Below are 15,280 nucleotides of genomic sequence, written 5' to 3' on the forward strand. Positions count from 1 at the left end.
GTTATATTGGACTCTCAAAATAAATTGTCCTTATGTGTGTAAATGACCGTTTGTCTCTTTGCGCCCTGCCATTGGCTTGCAAACAGTTCCCTCTTGAAACACAAAGACAATTGGGATCGGTACCGGCAAGCTCACGACCCTTGTGGGGACAAGTGGCGGTTAAGAAAATGGATGGATCTTTGATAATAAATTTTCTTTTAAAAAGTTAGTGTTGAAAGTGAACTTTTAATATGGTGACTGCGTATGTGCGTGTGTGGTTGATGCCAACACTGGACATTCTGAAGGCCTTGGAGCTGAAATCTGAAAACACACACACAGATGACTTGGAAATGTGCAGCCAAGACAAACACTTTGAAGCAAAGGTAACAGATAGTAGAAAGTTGTATGTTAGTGCTTCTGATAGTGTTTGGGAAAGCAGAGAAAGCATTGAAGCCCTGACTGCACATCACTGAAGGAACGACTGTAATTCCTTTCTTGTGGGAAGTCTTTTACACATCCGTGATGACATTATCATAGTCAAACTTAAAGTAGATATTTGCATGAAAAACCCGTTTCGAACAGAAATTTAATCAATAAAATGAAAACAAGTAACTACATACAGTTATCCTGCTTTCTTACATTTCTTTTTATTTTGGAGGTTGGCGTTTTATTTTGAATCACTCACGAAAAATAAGCAGTCTCAACATCCAGGACTCCCTGCAAGAAAATAAATACGGGAACTACAACGAACTTCTGTCACATCAGGTACACGTTTGTTAAATGTGTCGCGGGTTATTTTGTGGTCAATACGCATTTTATTCAGTATGACGTAATTTATTAGAGTTGTAAAGAAAAACATATGGAGCACTTAGTTTACACGATGTGTTTGCAGACGCCATCCATACAGTCCAATTCTACTGTCCACGGCAGCAAGTCGTTAATTACAAATACAATGGTTTTCATTGTTATTCACCCTTTCTTAGCGAAACAGAACACTCACTATATCTTGTCAATTTTGCACGGCAACGTTTGCTAATTCTGCAGGAAAAAAAAACAACGAAGCGTGGAATGTATGTGTTACGCAAACAATAAACTCAAGCCAACGTATTTGAATGGTGGTTTGGCTCCCTCTCGTGGATGAGTTGTCTATATAACATGTATTTGAGGCCTGCATGATGTGACCGTCGCCTAGTTAGGTCAAACCATGTGTGTAGCCTATTACTATTGGTCAAATTTGACTGTTCTCGAGTTCATGGACATATAAAAGGACATACTTGCTGGCGTTTTGTGAACTTTGGAACAGGCAACTAGTCGTTACTCATTAAAAGCCATTGTGACACTGCAAACTCCTTCCATTCTCATCCAGACATTCAGCAACTACATAGCAGAATGGCGGAACCCCGTGGAATCCTGATAAAGGGCGGAAAAGTTGTCAATGAAGACGTCTCTGTTATCTGTGACGTCTATATTGAAAATGAGAAAATCGTGGATGTTGGATTGAATCTTAAAATTCCAAATGGAGTGAGAATTATTGATGCTACTGATAAACTGGTGATCCCGGGTGGAATTGACACGCACACACACATGGAGCTGGCGTTCATGGGCACCAAGGCTGTGGATGACTTCCACATTGGAACTCAGGTAAAAACACACTAACACACTGAATTTGAGAGCTTTATGACAGTCAAGACAAACTTATTGATCTGGCTGTTAATCACAAAAGAGTCTTGAAACGCTCCAGTGACATCCCATGAACTAATCTTCTAGAACACAGGTGTCAAACTCAAGGCCCGGGGGCCAGATCCGGCCCTCCACATCATTTTATGTGGCCCGTAAAATGCTGATTTGACTTCAAGTTTCTGGCTAAAATAGCAAATTTGCAAGTTGTCTTCAACTTTGAAAAATCTGGGGAGAAAATACAAGCATTTTTTAATTCACAATCAGTTATTGCCGGCCTCTGAATTCAAAACTCGGTGCGTGTTTTACAAAAGCATTTAAAAAAGATTTGACTTCACAGTCATACTGGCCCTCTGACAGAAACTAGAACTACAATGTGGCCCACAGTAAAAATGAGTTTGACACCCCTGTTCTAGAAGCATCCCTCCCCCCCAAAAAATGTATACTGTATATATCATATACCGGGAATTTTTAGTGAATATTGACTTGGAGCAGCACCTTGTCATATAGTCATAAGTTCACCTATCTACCTCACTATACATGTCTATCTCACTTTACATGTCTCAACAAATCTTCATTTGTTTACACCTAGTTTGGAGTAGCAACAAGGTTTTTGCATGCATGCCATAGGTTCAGTCACATTGTTGCACATGCTCCCTCTTTAATTAAGAATGAGACAATTGTGTGCCTAGTACAGAGCCTTCTACAGGGCTCTGCAATTAGGCCTTTTTTAAATGAAGCATTTGCCTTTTTGATTGGTGACCTCATAGTTTTGGTGGTCCTGTCAGTAGTGGTACTTCCCCCCATATATTCTTGATGCGTTATTATATGTTAAGTTAATACATACCTTTCATCTTAATATTGTACAATGGCATTCATGGCTATGATGCACAACATTTTACTTTAAATGAAATACTGGTTTCAAGCTCACGGAACATAGTGTACGTTTGGAGATTGCAATGAACAAAATGTAAAAAAAAAAAAAAAAGGATGCAAATTTAAGTCAATCATAAAACTGAATTACAAAAGCTATTAATTTCAAGAGAAATACCAAACGAAAATGCGAACAAGCTAAATGCACCCAGGGCAGTGCTATATAACGTGATGAAGATAAGAACTGATATTAGCTAGCATATTATCCACAGTCACAAGTTGTTGGATCCAGCACAGGCTTGCTGGTGCCTACATGGCTTGGGGCAGTAGGCGGGGGACACCCTGAACTGGTTGCCAGCCAATCACAGAGTATACAGAGACGGAACAACCAATCACGCACACCTAAGGACAATTTGATATGTCCAATTCACCTGCCACGCATGTTTTTGGAGTGTGGTAGGAAGCCAGAGCCCCCAGAGAGAACCCACGCAGGCTCAGGGAGAACATGCGGAGTTTGCAGGAAGGTCGGAGCCAGGTGGATTTGAACCCGGACCTTTGAACTGTGAGGCGGACGTGCTATTTGCTGGTGCACCGAGCCGCCCAATTGTTGGATCAACAAACAAATTAATTTTGGGCTTATTATCACAAATGACAACATTCTTACAAAGAAAGTACAACATACAGACAGTCGTGGGCCAGATTTCACAAGAGACTCGTCTCTGTGTACTACAAAATGTAATATCAACAGCGGCCAGAGGCAGCGCCAAAAAACAAAGCTCAAGCCAACTAAATCAGTTCCAAAACATTATTTTGGGTGCGGCCCACAAGGCCTGGTACTAGTTGATCCACGGACCTTTGATTGGGGACCACTGTTGTAAAGTGACACAATGTCCTAAAATATCGTCTTTCTGTGCTAAAAGTAATTGGATTCAAAACAAAAACATGCACTCATGTACGTAAATATTGAATAACCATTCGCGAATGCTGTGTCAAAGTTCTTTATAAATAAAATTTACTAACTAGCTAACTCACTCACTCTTATTGGAGGTCTGTGTTACACATTGATAGCTGACTGATGCTGTGACCAGCACATGTATTTTTCCAAAACCAATTGCCGGAGTTAAATTCTCTGATTCTGTAGCATTTATTTATATCAATGGATGTCAGAAGCAGGTGTCCTTGCAACACCTTCATCCAACCTTCAGTCAGATGTCGTTGTGCTAATGTGACAAAACCTTTCAGCAGTTAATCTTTAACTCTATCTTGCCAGGCTGCTCTAGCAGGAGGGACAACAATGATTGTGGACTTTGTTATTCCCCAAAAAGGCAAGTCTCTTCTGGAGGCCTATAACGCTTGGCGCAAGACAGCGGACAGCAAAGTGTGCTGTGATTACTCACTGCATGTTGCTGTCACATGGTGGAGTGATCAGGTGAAGAGATTTCAAAAACCTTCATTCTGTCTTTTGTTTCAAATCAACTGCTGTTTTCCAGTATGTTCTGAATTAAGTATTGTACATTATAGTGTTTCAAAGCACACATTCACCAAAATCACCATCCGTGCCAAAACATGAATCTTGTAGATTTAGATTCATACATATGGAGTGTTTAAATGGTGTAACATTCATGTTTTGGAATGTGGAAAACAAAAACACACAAGCACTGCTTGTACAACCTGCAAGCACAGCTCATATATGCAGGACTAAAAACAAAGAGGTTATTTCTATTTCTCTCCTTTATAGGTCAAGGAAGAAATGGAGATTATCGCCAAAGACAAAGGAGTCAATTCCTTTAAGATGTTTATGGCTTATAAAGGTCTATACATGCTGCAGGATTTTGAACTCTATGCCGCTTTTGCCCATTGTAAGGCCATTGGCGCAATAGCTCAAGTGCATGCTGAGAATGGAGACCTGATAGCTGAGGTTGGTGGAACAAATGAAATAAGGACCCACACCCACACACACACACACACACACATGCACAAAACAGATATCAGATGAAATATCTAGTAGTACAGTACTACAAATACACACATGTACATTTTTATATCGGCTGTATTCTTACAATAATTACCCTGCCAGGACAAGCTAGGAAGCAGACGTCAGTTAGCTGCCTGTTGCAGCTAAAAACAGCTGTTAGCTGAGGTTGCTACAGCATTATTTTTCAACAAAAGAAGCAGCCAGACTTAACCAACGTCCGAGTCCTTCCTTGTTCACACACAGGAATATTGCTAAAACTGAGAGGAAACGTTAAGATGTCTTCGGCTGATTCAATTAAGAGTGCCCGGTTAGAAAACACGGAAAGGTAATCCATTTGACACTTTTATTATTTGCAGTCTTTTTGTATATACAATCATAAACTTGGTGAAACATGGATATTGCTTCGGGTATTTGTGTTAAACTGAACTTGAACCGCGTTGCGAGGAAAAGGAAAAATAACCAACCATCCAACCTTACACTTGATGTATTTACTGACCGCTCACAATTGTTTTCCATTTTTTTCCAAATTGTTAGTGCACCTTGTACACGGTAATATAGAAAATACCTGAATTTGACCACAAAATTAAGAGTATGCTTATACACTGGTGCATTTTATATTAGGGGAATTATGGTAGTTTATTTACTAATATGTATGCTTCATCTTGCTGAAAATATTTCTACTTGGTGATGCAGATTGTTAATGGAAAGAGGGGGCCCATGTCTTACCAATGACTGTTGTGATCACAGTAGTGTGTGAGAGAGAGACAGGGAGATGCATCATTTTTGGTTTTTGTTTTGTGATGTAGAAATCAATCATGAATGGCCTACCAGTGGAGTGCAAAACAAATTGAAGAATTACAAAAAAACATAACCAAACATGTTTGCCTCATGATGAATACACTTTACATCCATCCATTCTGCTTGTGTGACCAGTAATACTGTAATTACAAATTGCTCCTAATTAGGTCATGATTATTTTATAATAGTAGAAATGACAGATTTTTGGTTACAATTATCTTAACTGGTTCTATAATGTCCTTTTTATTCTTTACTACTTAAAAAAAGAGATGAAATTTGGAGTACTACTGAAGGGACCGTTACACAACTACTAGTTTTATATCGAATCTATGGTGAGAAGCACCACTAGAGAGCAGCAGAGCTTTAAAAACAGGCGTGCAATGTTGCACTCTCCCACTGATTTGAGGCTGTGGCTCTCTTTTACTATTTGTAATTATATTATTCCTATCGTCTGTGTAAGATTTTTTTAGGGTGAGTTAAATTATAAAAATGGTGACACTCTGTACAGTTGTCCTCCATCCCTCACCATTACCTTACTTGTTCTCTATTCCACCCCCGGACACAACAGGGGGCTCAAAAGATGCTCTCTTTGGGCATCACTGGGCCTGAGGGTCATGAACTGTGTCGACCGGAAGAAGTCGAGGCTGAGGCCACCCAAAGAGCCATCACCATTGCCAATGCTGTCAACTGCCCCCTCTATGTGGTCCATGTCATGAGCAAATCTGCAGCCAAGGTGGTGTCCAATGCACGCAGAGATGGTGGGTGAAGGATGAGAGAATGTTCAAATCCTGATTGCTGAAAAAGATGGATGGATGGATGGATGGATGGATGGATGGATGGATGGATGGATGGATGGATGGATGGATGAAATGAAGCTTTCATCTCGTACCAGGGCGAGTGGTGTTTGGGGAACCTATTGCAGCTGGACTGGGAACAGATGGCACTCACTACTGGCACAAGGACTGGGCCCATGCGGCTTCCTTTGTTATGGGTCCTCCTTTAAGACCTGACCCCACCACCCCTGGATACCTCATGGACCTGCTGGCCAAGTAGGCGACTTGCGTCGGATTTCTCTGCATGCTCTCTGCCACATTCCAAAAACATTGTAGTCAGGTGGATGTAAAACTAAACCTCCCCTAAGGTGTGAATGCGAGCAATAATAGTTGTGGTGGCAACAAGCCCAAGATGTTCACTTCATCCGATGTCAGCTTCTTACGTAATGACAACAAGCAGTATGACATTGATGGATGGATGATACTGTTCAAGCTCTGCATCGGCAAATGTAGTTATGTGTGTAGGCTATGTGGTTGGAATAACACTAGTATGTGAGACAACAAAATTATAAGACCAAAAAATATTGTAATACTTAGACGTTTGCACTGACAAATGAAGATTTGCAAGAATTCCTCCACACACCTATTCTGTCATTAATTCATATACCTACCTCCTGCCTATGTCATTAGTGATGACCTCAGCGTGACTGGGACCGACAACTGTACCTTCTCAGTTTGTCAGAAGGCGCTCGGAAAAGACGACTTCACCAAGATCCCCAACGGGGTGAACGGCGTGGAGGATAGGATGTCCGTCATTTGGGAGAAGGGAGTGGTATGTCCTCCTCACATGCCCATACATACCTGTACAGTACACTCCTTCATATCCCCTAACAATTTACAACAAACTCAAGGATCCCATGAGGTTCTTTATCCTTTGAAGTTCACCTTTTCCATAACACTTAAAAGTTGAAGCTGCCCTCCCTCATGGTTCCATATAGTTTTCCTCAATTATCAAAAGAAATTTCGGATGCGCAATTCACACAAAATATTAATAGCAGTATAATATAACACCAGAGGCAATCTGCCATTTGATCAGTTTAAACAGATGGAGAATTTCTGTAACATGTCTCGGACTCCATATCACTACAACTACTTAATATTTAAATTCTATGTTTTTGCCAAGTACCTTAGGTTAAGTACAAAACCTAATTCCAATGAAGTTGAGACGTGTGTAAAATGTAAACAAACAAAAAAACAATTCAGTCGTAATTTTTCAATCTTTTTCAATCTACATTCAGTTGAATACACAACACGAAGGCAGGATACGTGATCATCTTTATTGTTTTCTCTAAATATTCTATTCTGTTTATCATAAATTTAATACCTTTATCACATTCCAAATAAGTTGGGCTGGATCAATTTTACTACCATTTTTAAATAGGTTTCTTTTCAACAACACTCACGAAGAGTTTGGGACTTACTAACTTGAATTTTTGGGGATTCTTTCCCATTCTTGCTTGATGAACAACTTAAGTTACTCGGCAGAGTCTCTGTTTAATGCATCGCAATGCACCATACATTTTTCACTGGGAGACAGGTCTGGACTACTGGCAGGCCAGTCTAGTATCTTTTACCACATCGTCACACTTGCAACATGTCCAGAATGTTGCTCGGCAATGTCTTGCTGAAACAAGCAGGGCCTTCCCTAAAAATTACATTGCTAGGATGGCTGCATATGTTGCTCCGAAATTCACAAGTGCCTTTCAGAATTGATGATGTCTTTACTGATATGCAAGGTATTGATGCCCATTGGCACTAATACAGCACCCCTACCATTACAGATGTTGGCTGTAAACTTTGCACTGACAATTCTGATCGTCATTTTCCTCACTTTCCACTTTTTGCGACTTAACCTCAACTTGCTGTGACTTTTCCTTCGCTTTAACTCAGCTTTCTATAACGGTGATGCCCATGGCACGCTTATTAATTCAATTCAGGTAAGATTGTCGAGTATCACATTGCCACATGGGCTCGGCAGAGCCGCATTCTTTATGTAGGGGCGGCCAAGACAGGGCTGTGTACCATTTTGGACAGTTTTGACCTTCTGCATCTGGCAGTAACCGTGTCTCGATCTTTCTGTCATCAAATAAACAGTTCATTTGAGAATATAGGGCCTTTGAGTATTTAGTCCTGAGGACACGACATCCATGATTTAAAAAAAAAAAAAAAACAACAACTTGAAATGTGGAGCCGTCAGACCACAGCATACTTTTGCACTTTGCATCAGTCAATCTCCAAGAATTTGCCCCAAATTCTAAAACTGCAGTTTGCCAATAACCGCCCACTTGCTCACATGAGAAAATCAGATATCCTTGTACATTCATTGAGGTCATCTACATCCATGCATTTCTTTCATTTTATTGCAAATGAGTCACTTGCGATTTTCAACAGCTGTTGCATTAATTGTAGTTACAATCGAGCATTTGTGGCATTCTCTTTCCACAAACATTAAGGAGAGTAAACAAAGATCAATGTATCAAGCTGACTGTGCATTTTCTAAATGTAGATTTACTTTGCAGTGCTTTCAAATCACACATTACCCCACATTGGCTCCTGTCTCTTAATTGCACACAGTGCTCTCTCAGTCAAACTGGCTTATTTGTGCATTTCTAACTTCTCAGCACAGCGGCAAAATGGATGAGAATCGATTCGTAGCTGTCACCAGTAGCAACGCAGCAAAAATCTTCAACTTCTACCCGCAAAAAGGCCGCATAGCCAAGAACTCGGATGCTGATGTGGTTATTTGGGATCCCAAGTCGTCAAGGTGAGGGCCCACTTCGGCCATTCAGCACTCAGGCTTTGAAAAGCTGTGCATTTGTGTGTGTTTGTCTGTCCATGTGTGGTTGACGAAGATGTTTCTTACACATCAATAGCCTGAATTGCATGTTGTCCAAGACAAACTATATATTATATATAAGCTTTCAATGCCAATATTGGCAGGCAGCTGAAAAAAATCAAGGCAGGTGTCTTTATTGTTTTTTGCCAGCATGAAGATGCGCTGTAACCTTCTTTTGTTTGTTTTTGTTGGTATTTTTTCTTCACTAGTGTCAAGCATGCCCCCTTTGCCCCTTGATTACAAAATGCAATTCAGATCAAATGGTAGCTTAAGGCATCATGCCGTGTTCGTTTAAACATAAAAAACATAACCATTGGTGTGTTCTAAGATGCTAATTACGCAAAACCTCAACGGACATTATGCGGCGGCGTTACTTGTGAAGGACGAACTGAATCTGATTTTGGAATTGTTTCCCCTGTCTCCTCCTTACCAAACGTAAATCCCAACTCAAGGTCTGCTCATATGGAGCAGGTTGAGAGCCAACACACAAACGCACATGCTTACGTAATCCAAAATGAGACTGCACTGTTCTGCTTGCAAGAGAATCTGGGCTGAGTCCCTGAGGGAGGGCGCTATCCACTGATGTGGATCGGAGAAGAACTCGCTCTGACCCAACGTACTGTAACTTACTGTAAATCAATATTCCCAAGTCTGAGATTTGCTACACGGTTGCTACTGTTGGATGGTAGGCAGTTTGAACCAATCATCCTTCTTGTAAATGACTCTAGTTATAGATGTGTATTTTTTCCTTTTTAAGGGTTAAGCCTGCCTCATGTTTAATCGTGAATTCATCTGTAAAACTGTGTAATTAATTGCTCTCAGTGCAAGTGTCACTCCATAACATCCGGCGCCAGAGGCTACAAACAGTTGCGTAATGCAGAGGAAGCTCAGTCAATGGCCTTCTTGAATGATGACGATGCAACTTGTTTGTCTCAGTCTTAGCAAACATTTTATTTGGTTATTTCTTTTAAATGTGATTTAAGAAAAACAGGGAATAGAGGTGCCTTGATCCCAAAAGAAGCCCATTTGCAATAGAATAGGACAATGTTTTTTTTTGTCCGATTGCAAAACGCAACTTGACAATTATTTGTGGTATCAGAATTGATTCACTTGCGGTTGGCTAATATGTTACATGTGGAGTCTTGAATTACTGATGAGATGGTTGAGGCATCTAATTTTGCTGTGAAGTACACATGGTATAGCACAGTATACAGCTGTTTCTATAGAAGTGGTTATTTGAGTTGAACAAATGGAAGACACTAAACTGCTCAGGGGTGGAACACCATTCATTCCTGTTGCTTTTGCAGTATCAGATCATTATTCATCAGCAGTGGGATATTGTCCCATAATTTTTGTAGTACAGATTAGAACCTTGTAGAATACCTTCAAAATTGCACTCTTGACTTCTGTTTATAGGGGGTTTTCAATGGAATATAAGCATTCAGCATAACATCTTGTTATTCAGTGATGACCTGTTTTGTTAGAACAAAGATTTTTTTTTTCTTAACAACAAGAGAACTGTCTGTGTAGCTAGAATAAGATTGCCTCGACCAATAAGTGCGTTCAACACAGGCACACGTGTTTTTTTTTCCTTCTTGAAACCCTCCTTTCTTAGCCATAAGAATCTTCTCTTTCACTTGTGCCTTAACAGACTGCTCTGTTAAGATGTGTCAATATGAAGCTTCAAATATAAAGAAACCGAAAAAGACCATTTGTTTTCAAGACAATTTTACTGATCTTGCCTAAATCCTAAAAAAATATTTTTTTCCTTCATCGAGGAAAGGATATTATTGCTACTATGATTAATGACAATAATCTCAATTTTTGTGACATCATAAATGGACCCAAGAACCTTTAGCTGGTGAAATCTCTGGCAGTTGAGTTCCCGAACATAATAGAGTCTGTCCAATATCTTTCTAGGCCTTGTGGCGATAACAGGATTCGCGAAATCATGGTTATTTAAAACGGTCTAAATTTGCCAAAGCCAGAAAGTTCTTTTCCCTCCTGCATTGTCTGCCTTAACGGGCAACAACTGAAGTGTTTTTTTTTTTTTTTTAACTGCCTGATCTGGCAATTGAATGTGATTTTAGTACACCATTGAGTTCGTATCGAGCCACACGCGACTCGACACTCTCCTATTTGCAACATACTGTGTGGTATCAAGTGAGACATTGTCAAGACATACTTCTGGGAACGACTTCAAAATCAAACCTTTTGTGTCAAAATACACACATTTATCTACATACATTTTTTGGGATTTGCCATTCATTTTGAATTGCCTATGCCTCAAAAACACATCGCATTCCTAGCTTTAACACATGAATAATTAAAAAAAAAAAACTGTTCTCTTGTCACACCTGTATTCCTGTTCTGAGCAGACCTGTGCTTGCACATTTGTTTGTTGACAGAAAGATTTCAGCCAGGACGCACCACCAGGCTCTGGATTACAACATTTTTGAGGGTATGGAGTGCCATGGAGTGCCAGTCATCACCATTTCCAGGGGCAAAGTGGTCTATCAGGACGGACAGCTGAAGACAACGCCTGGCTGGGGGAAATTCATCCACAGAAAACCCTTTTCTGAATTTGTCTATAAACGAATCAAACAGAGGGACCAGGTGAGTAAGGATGTTCAAGAAAGGAAAAACACTTGAGATAGATATTGGGATATGCTGGGACCAAGTTGCCCGTCCAGATTGGTTGCTTAGTGCTCCCAATCCTTGTTAAAGTAGTGCATGGGTGCTTGGGCAAGGTACATTTGATAAGTGCACGAGTACAAAAAAAATGGCATTCAACATAGATGATAGATTTTTTTTTTTTCTCAAGTTTTAAAAGAAAGTCAAAATAGCAAATTAACAATGGAAACAAATCAGTAAAGTTGCCGGAATGCTGTGACTTATCAAAGTATTACAAAATTGCAAAATTATTATTATATGTAAGTGTCATTTTGGTAAGTGACCTTTAGCTTATATTAGCTTTACCTAATTGAAATGGTGAACAGAAATTTTAGTTTAGTACTGGAGTTGATGTACAGTTTGACGAGATTAATCGGTTCCGCGATTGGGGTCGTAATGCTAATTCGCCGTATGGCGGGCGAGCCAAACCTATGTTAATTAGCTAATGCATGTAAAACCCCAGGAAAAACCATCAACATTGTATATACATGTTAAAAATTGGTAACAAAATAGTATGGTAAGTGTTACGTATATATAATAGACATGTATACAATTAAATAACATCATAAATAAAAAAATAAATAAATAAAGGATTTATTTGTCGTTGAGTGATGTGACGAGCTTTCCCTAGTGAGGCTAGCCGAGCCTAGCATTCTTCATATTTCTTGATTATCACCAGTTTCGTTTCCATACTAATCGTTTTCTTACTTGTCTCTTTAACATCACAAGCTTGGTGGTGATCTTAAGATCCATGGCTAACAAAAGTTTGAATTAACTACTAAAATGCACAATAAATACGATATTGTAAGCACTCTCACACGAGATCAAGTCTTTAGGTAGACATCTTAGTGACCCGTGGAGCCGACCAATAGCACACCAGTATCTTAGGGAGTCGTGATGCCGACCAATAGTAGACCAGCATTGTAGTGACGTAAGAAGTGACACGTGTAGTGACATATACCTGTCATACGTCTCAGTCACGCGCGCACACTGGCCGCCATGTTTGAAAAGAGAAGTCATATTTATTTTATGCCACAAGGTGAAAAAAATGGCGTAAAGAGGGGACAAAACAAACGTTGCGGTCCGTGTCGTAAGGTGAAAAAAACGTTAGGCAGGGTTGTCGTAAACCGGGGGTCCACTGTACTTATATGAACAGGTGCATTTGTACAGTTGATTATTCAAAGGAGAAATGGTGCTTGGGGAAGTAATGACTCAGGCCGCGCTTTGTGGAGTTAGTGTATTCTCAACATCATTATGGTAGATTAAGTTTAAATTGTAGTTTTAAGAATGTGTTTCATAATTCTATCTTAAATGTATCACATGACTGGATGGCAGCTGTAAGTCAGTTAGGAATGGCCAGAGCTCAGGAAAAGCACCATAACTAAAAATGGGTGGATAATATATTTTGTAAAGAAAAAAAAAATGTTTTTTAAATAAAAAATGAGCCAAGGAAGGATCAACTATTGACCCACCCCCCCCCCCAAAAAAAAACCCCACAAAGGCAAAAGAGGAAAAGATAATTAAATACATTAATAAAAATACAAACATACCCAAGTAAAAGAAAAAAACAAATACAAAAAGCTAACGAAGATATGGAGAGGTGACCATCAACAGTAAGTACTGTATTTGTCCATGTACAAGTCGACCTCGTGTATAAGTCAACCCCCCCTCCCTTTTTTTACTTCAGTTTGGGTGAATTTTAAGAAAAGGCGAGTATAGGTTTACCCCTGACTTTAGTTGTTACTCATATCATGGCTGTCCAATTAAAACACATGATGTGTGTTATTAAAATGATGAAATGACGGTACCTTTAGACACATTTCTTCACTGTGTATATTGAATAACATACTGTTGCAATTATGGGGGGGACGAAAACGAGACAAGTGTGAGACAAAGCGCGCGCGCGCGTACACGCAAATGCTGAAACTAATTTTGTAACAATAAAACAGTTTGACGTTTCAATGCTTTATTTTTTTTGACACAGTTGAGTTTGAACTCATCTAAAAGTGTAATCACTATCTGACAAAACAAAAAGCTTCTCTCATTGAAATCCTGGACGGCCCCTCACCCCTACTGGTTATTTGCGCAAACATCTTCGTTTCTCTTCCACGGGTAGTCATCTTCGGACCTGTCCAATTTTTTTGAAATCTTCAGAGTCTTCGCAGATGATTTGCTGATCATCTTACTTGGGATGTCCTTTACCCAAGAGACAACTGTGTGATCAGAGAGTGGAAGGTTGCTCTCCGCTGTTTTTCCCTCCACCTGCTGACAAGTAATCAGTCTTTTCCTTTTAATAATGCATCAAAGTCCGCCGGAAAAATTATCCACGCAATCTAGTTGTTGGCAACAAAGAGGCAATAAGGCGGCACTTGATGAGCGTGCATTTGAAAGTGCAAACACACTAAAATGGATGCATACTATATCGAATTAGACGTATGCATAATAATTTTAAGCCTTGTAAATTACATATTATAATTTTCTCTGTCAAATTAATGTTATTCAAACACAGATATGTGGGAAAAAAATTGGTCTGTTTTGGAGTTATGCGGGTTTCAGTCGACCCCCCAAGAATAAGGTTTAAAATGAGGCAAAAAAAACTTGACTTGTACATGGAGAAATACGGTAAAACCAAAGCCATGATCTGACAAATAAAGAAAGAAAGCAAGGAGCTACACATAAAAAAACTGATGAGACAACAAGACACATCTAGACAAGAAGCGTCAGAGGGAGCTGATTGGTAGACACACGGGTTGACGAGAACAGCTAGACACAAAACCCTAACGCGACAAGAAAATAAGAAACATCATAAAACAAAAGAAACACGTTTACAATCATGGATTAGATAGTGAAAGTTTTCTGCTCTGTGTTATTTTTTGTGACCATAAGCCTTCTCGCTGCCGTGGCCTTTTGTCTGCAGGTGGGCCAACCTACAGCTGTGGTCAGAAAGCCATATGACGGAAAAGTCATTTCTGTGTGAACGTGTGAGCCACTACAGACAGCCAGTTTGAGTCTCCAGCTGTGCATCCTTGTACACACGCCACACTCAGCGCCTGAACAAGTCAACATTCTCCCCCAGATAGAAATAGTAACACTTGTGCATGTTATATACAGTGATTTGCAATGTCTTATCATTTTAATACATTATTTCAAAGGAGGTGGATGGATTTAGGTCAATTAAAATCAAGGTCAATGTTATGTTTAGTACTTTTTTGTGAAAATCCAAATTATTAATAGCTTTATTGGTTTTACAAAAAAATAAAGTGGAACTGGCTTAAAGGGAATTGTGTTTTTAGATGATTTCCTCAAATTGTGATACCCAGAGAAGAGTTGCCTGTGAGTGTCTTCTTGTCATTTCAAGAGCACCTTAGCATTTGGCGGAAGAGTTATTTCATCGACTGCAGAAACAGTTAATAGACTGACAGTCATGACATTGTTGACCCACAATGATCCTGCATTTGCATATTCAGCAGGATGGCGCTTTATAATAACCACTTCATCTTTGCCCATAAATGTGCATGGTCCTTAATTCCCTTCCTTTGCGAAAAGGTCTGCGGCTGTCGACGAGCATCATGTGGGAGCTTGCTGTCGGGCTGGCAAGCTGACGTGGTTTTCTGCCACAGGCTCCGCTGAGACATA

The 15,280-nt window shown here is 39.8% G+C and overlaps 1 protein-coding gene across 1 annotated transcript; it reads left to right on the forward strand.

The window, feature by feature from the left end:
• The first annotated feature begins 649 nt into the window (after nt 1-649).
• dpys (dihydropyrimidinase) lies at nt 650-14,925 on the forward strand. Its single transcript, XM_088411190.1, has 10 exons — nt 650-744; nt 1,346-1,620; nt 3,800-3,958; nt 4,268-4,447; nt 5,871-6,060; nt 6,195-6,351; nt 6,766-6,907; nt 8,757-8,899; nt 11,380-11,587; nt 14,562-14,925. Exons 2-10 carry the CDS (start codon nt 1,369-1,371, stop codon nt 14,619-14,621), a joined length of 1,491 nt encoding a protein of 496 aa, XP_088267316.1. The 5' UTR covers nt 650-744; nt 1,346-1,368; the 3' UTR covers nt 14,622-14,925.
• The last annotated feature ends 355 nt before the right edge of the window (nt 14,926-15,280 follow it).

This window comes from Hippichthys cyanospilos, chromosome 3, assembly GCF_059441005.1.
Source record: "Hippichthys cyanospilos isolate Australia breed blue-spotted pipefish chromosome 3, RoL_Hcya_1.0, whole genome shotgun sequence".
In the NCBI taxonomy this organism is placed as follows: Eukaryota; Metazoa; Chordata; class Actinopteri; order Syngnathiformes; family Syngnathidae; genus Hippichthys; species Hippichthys cyanospilos.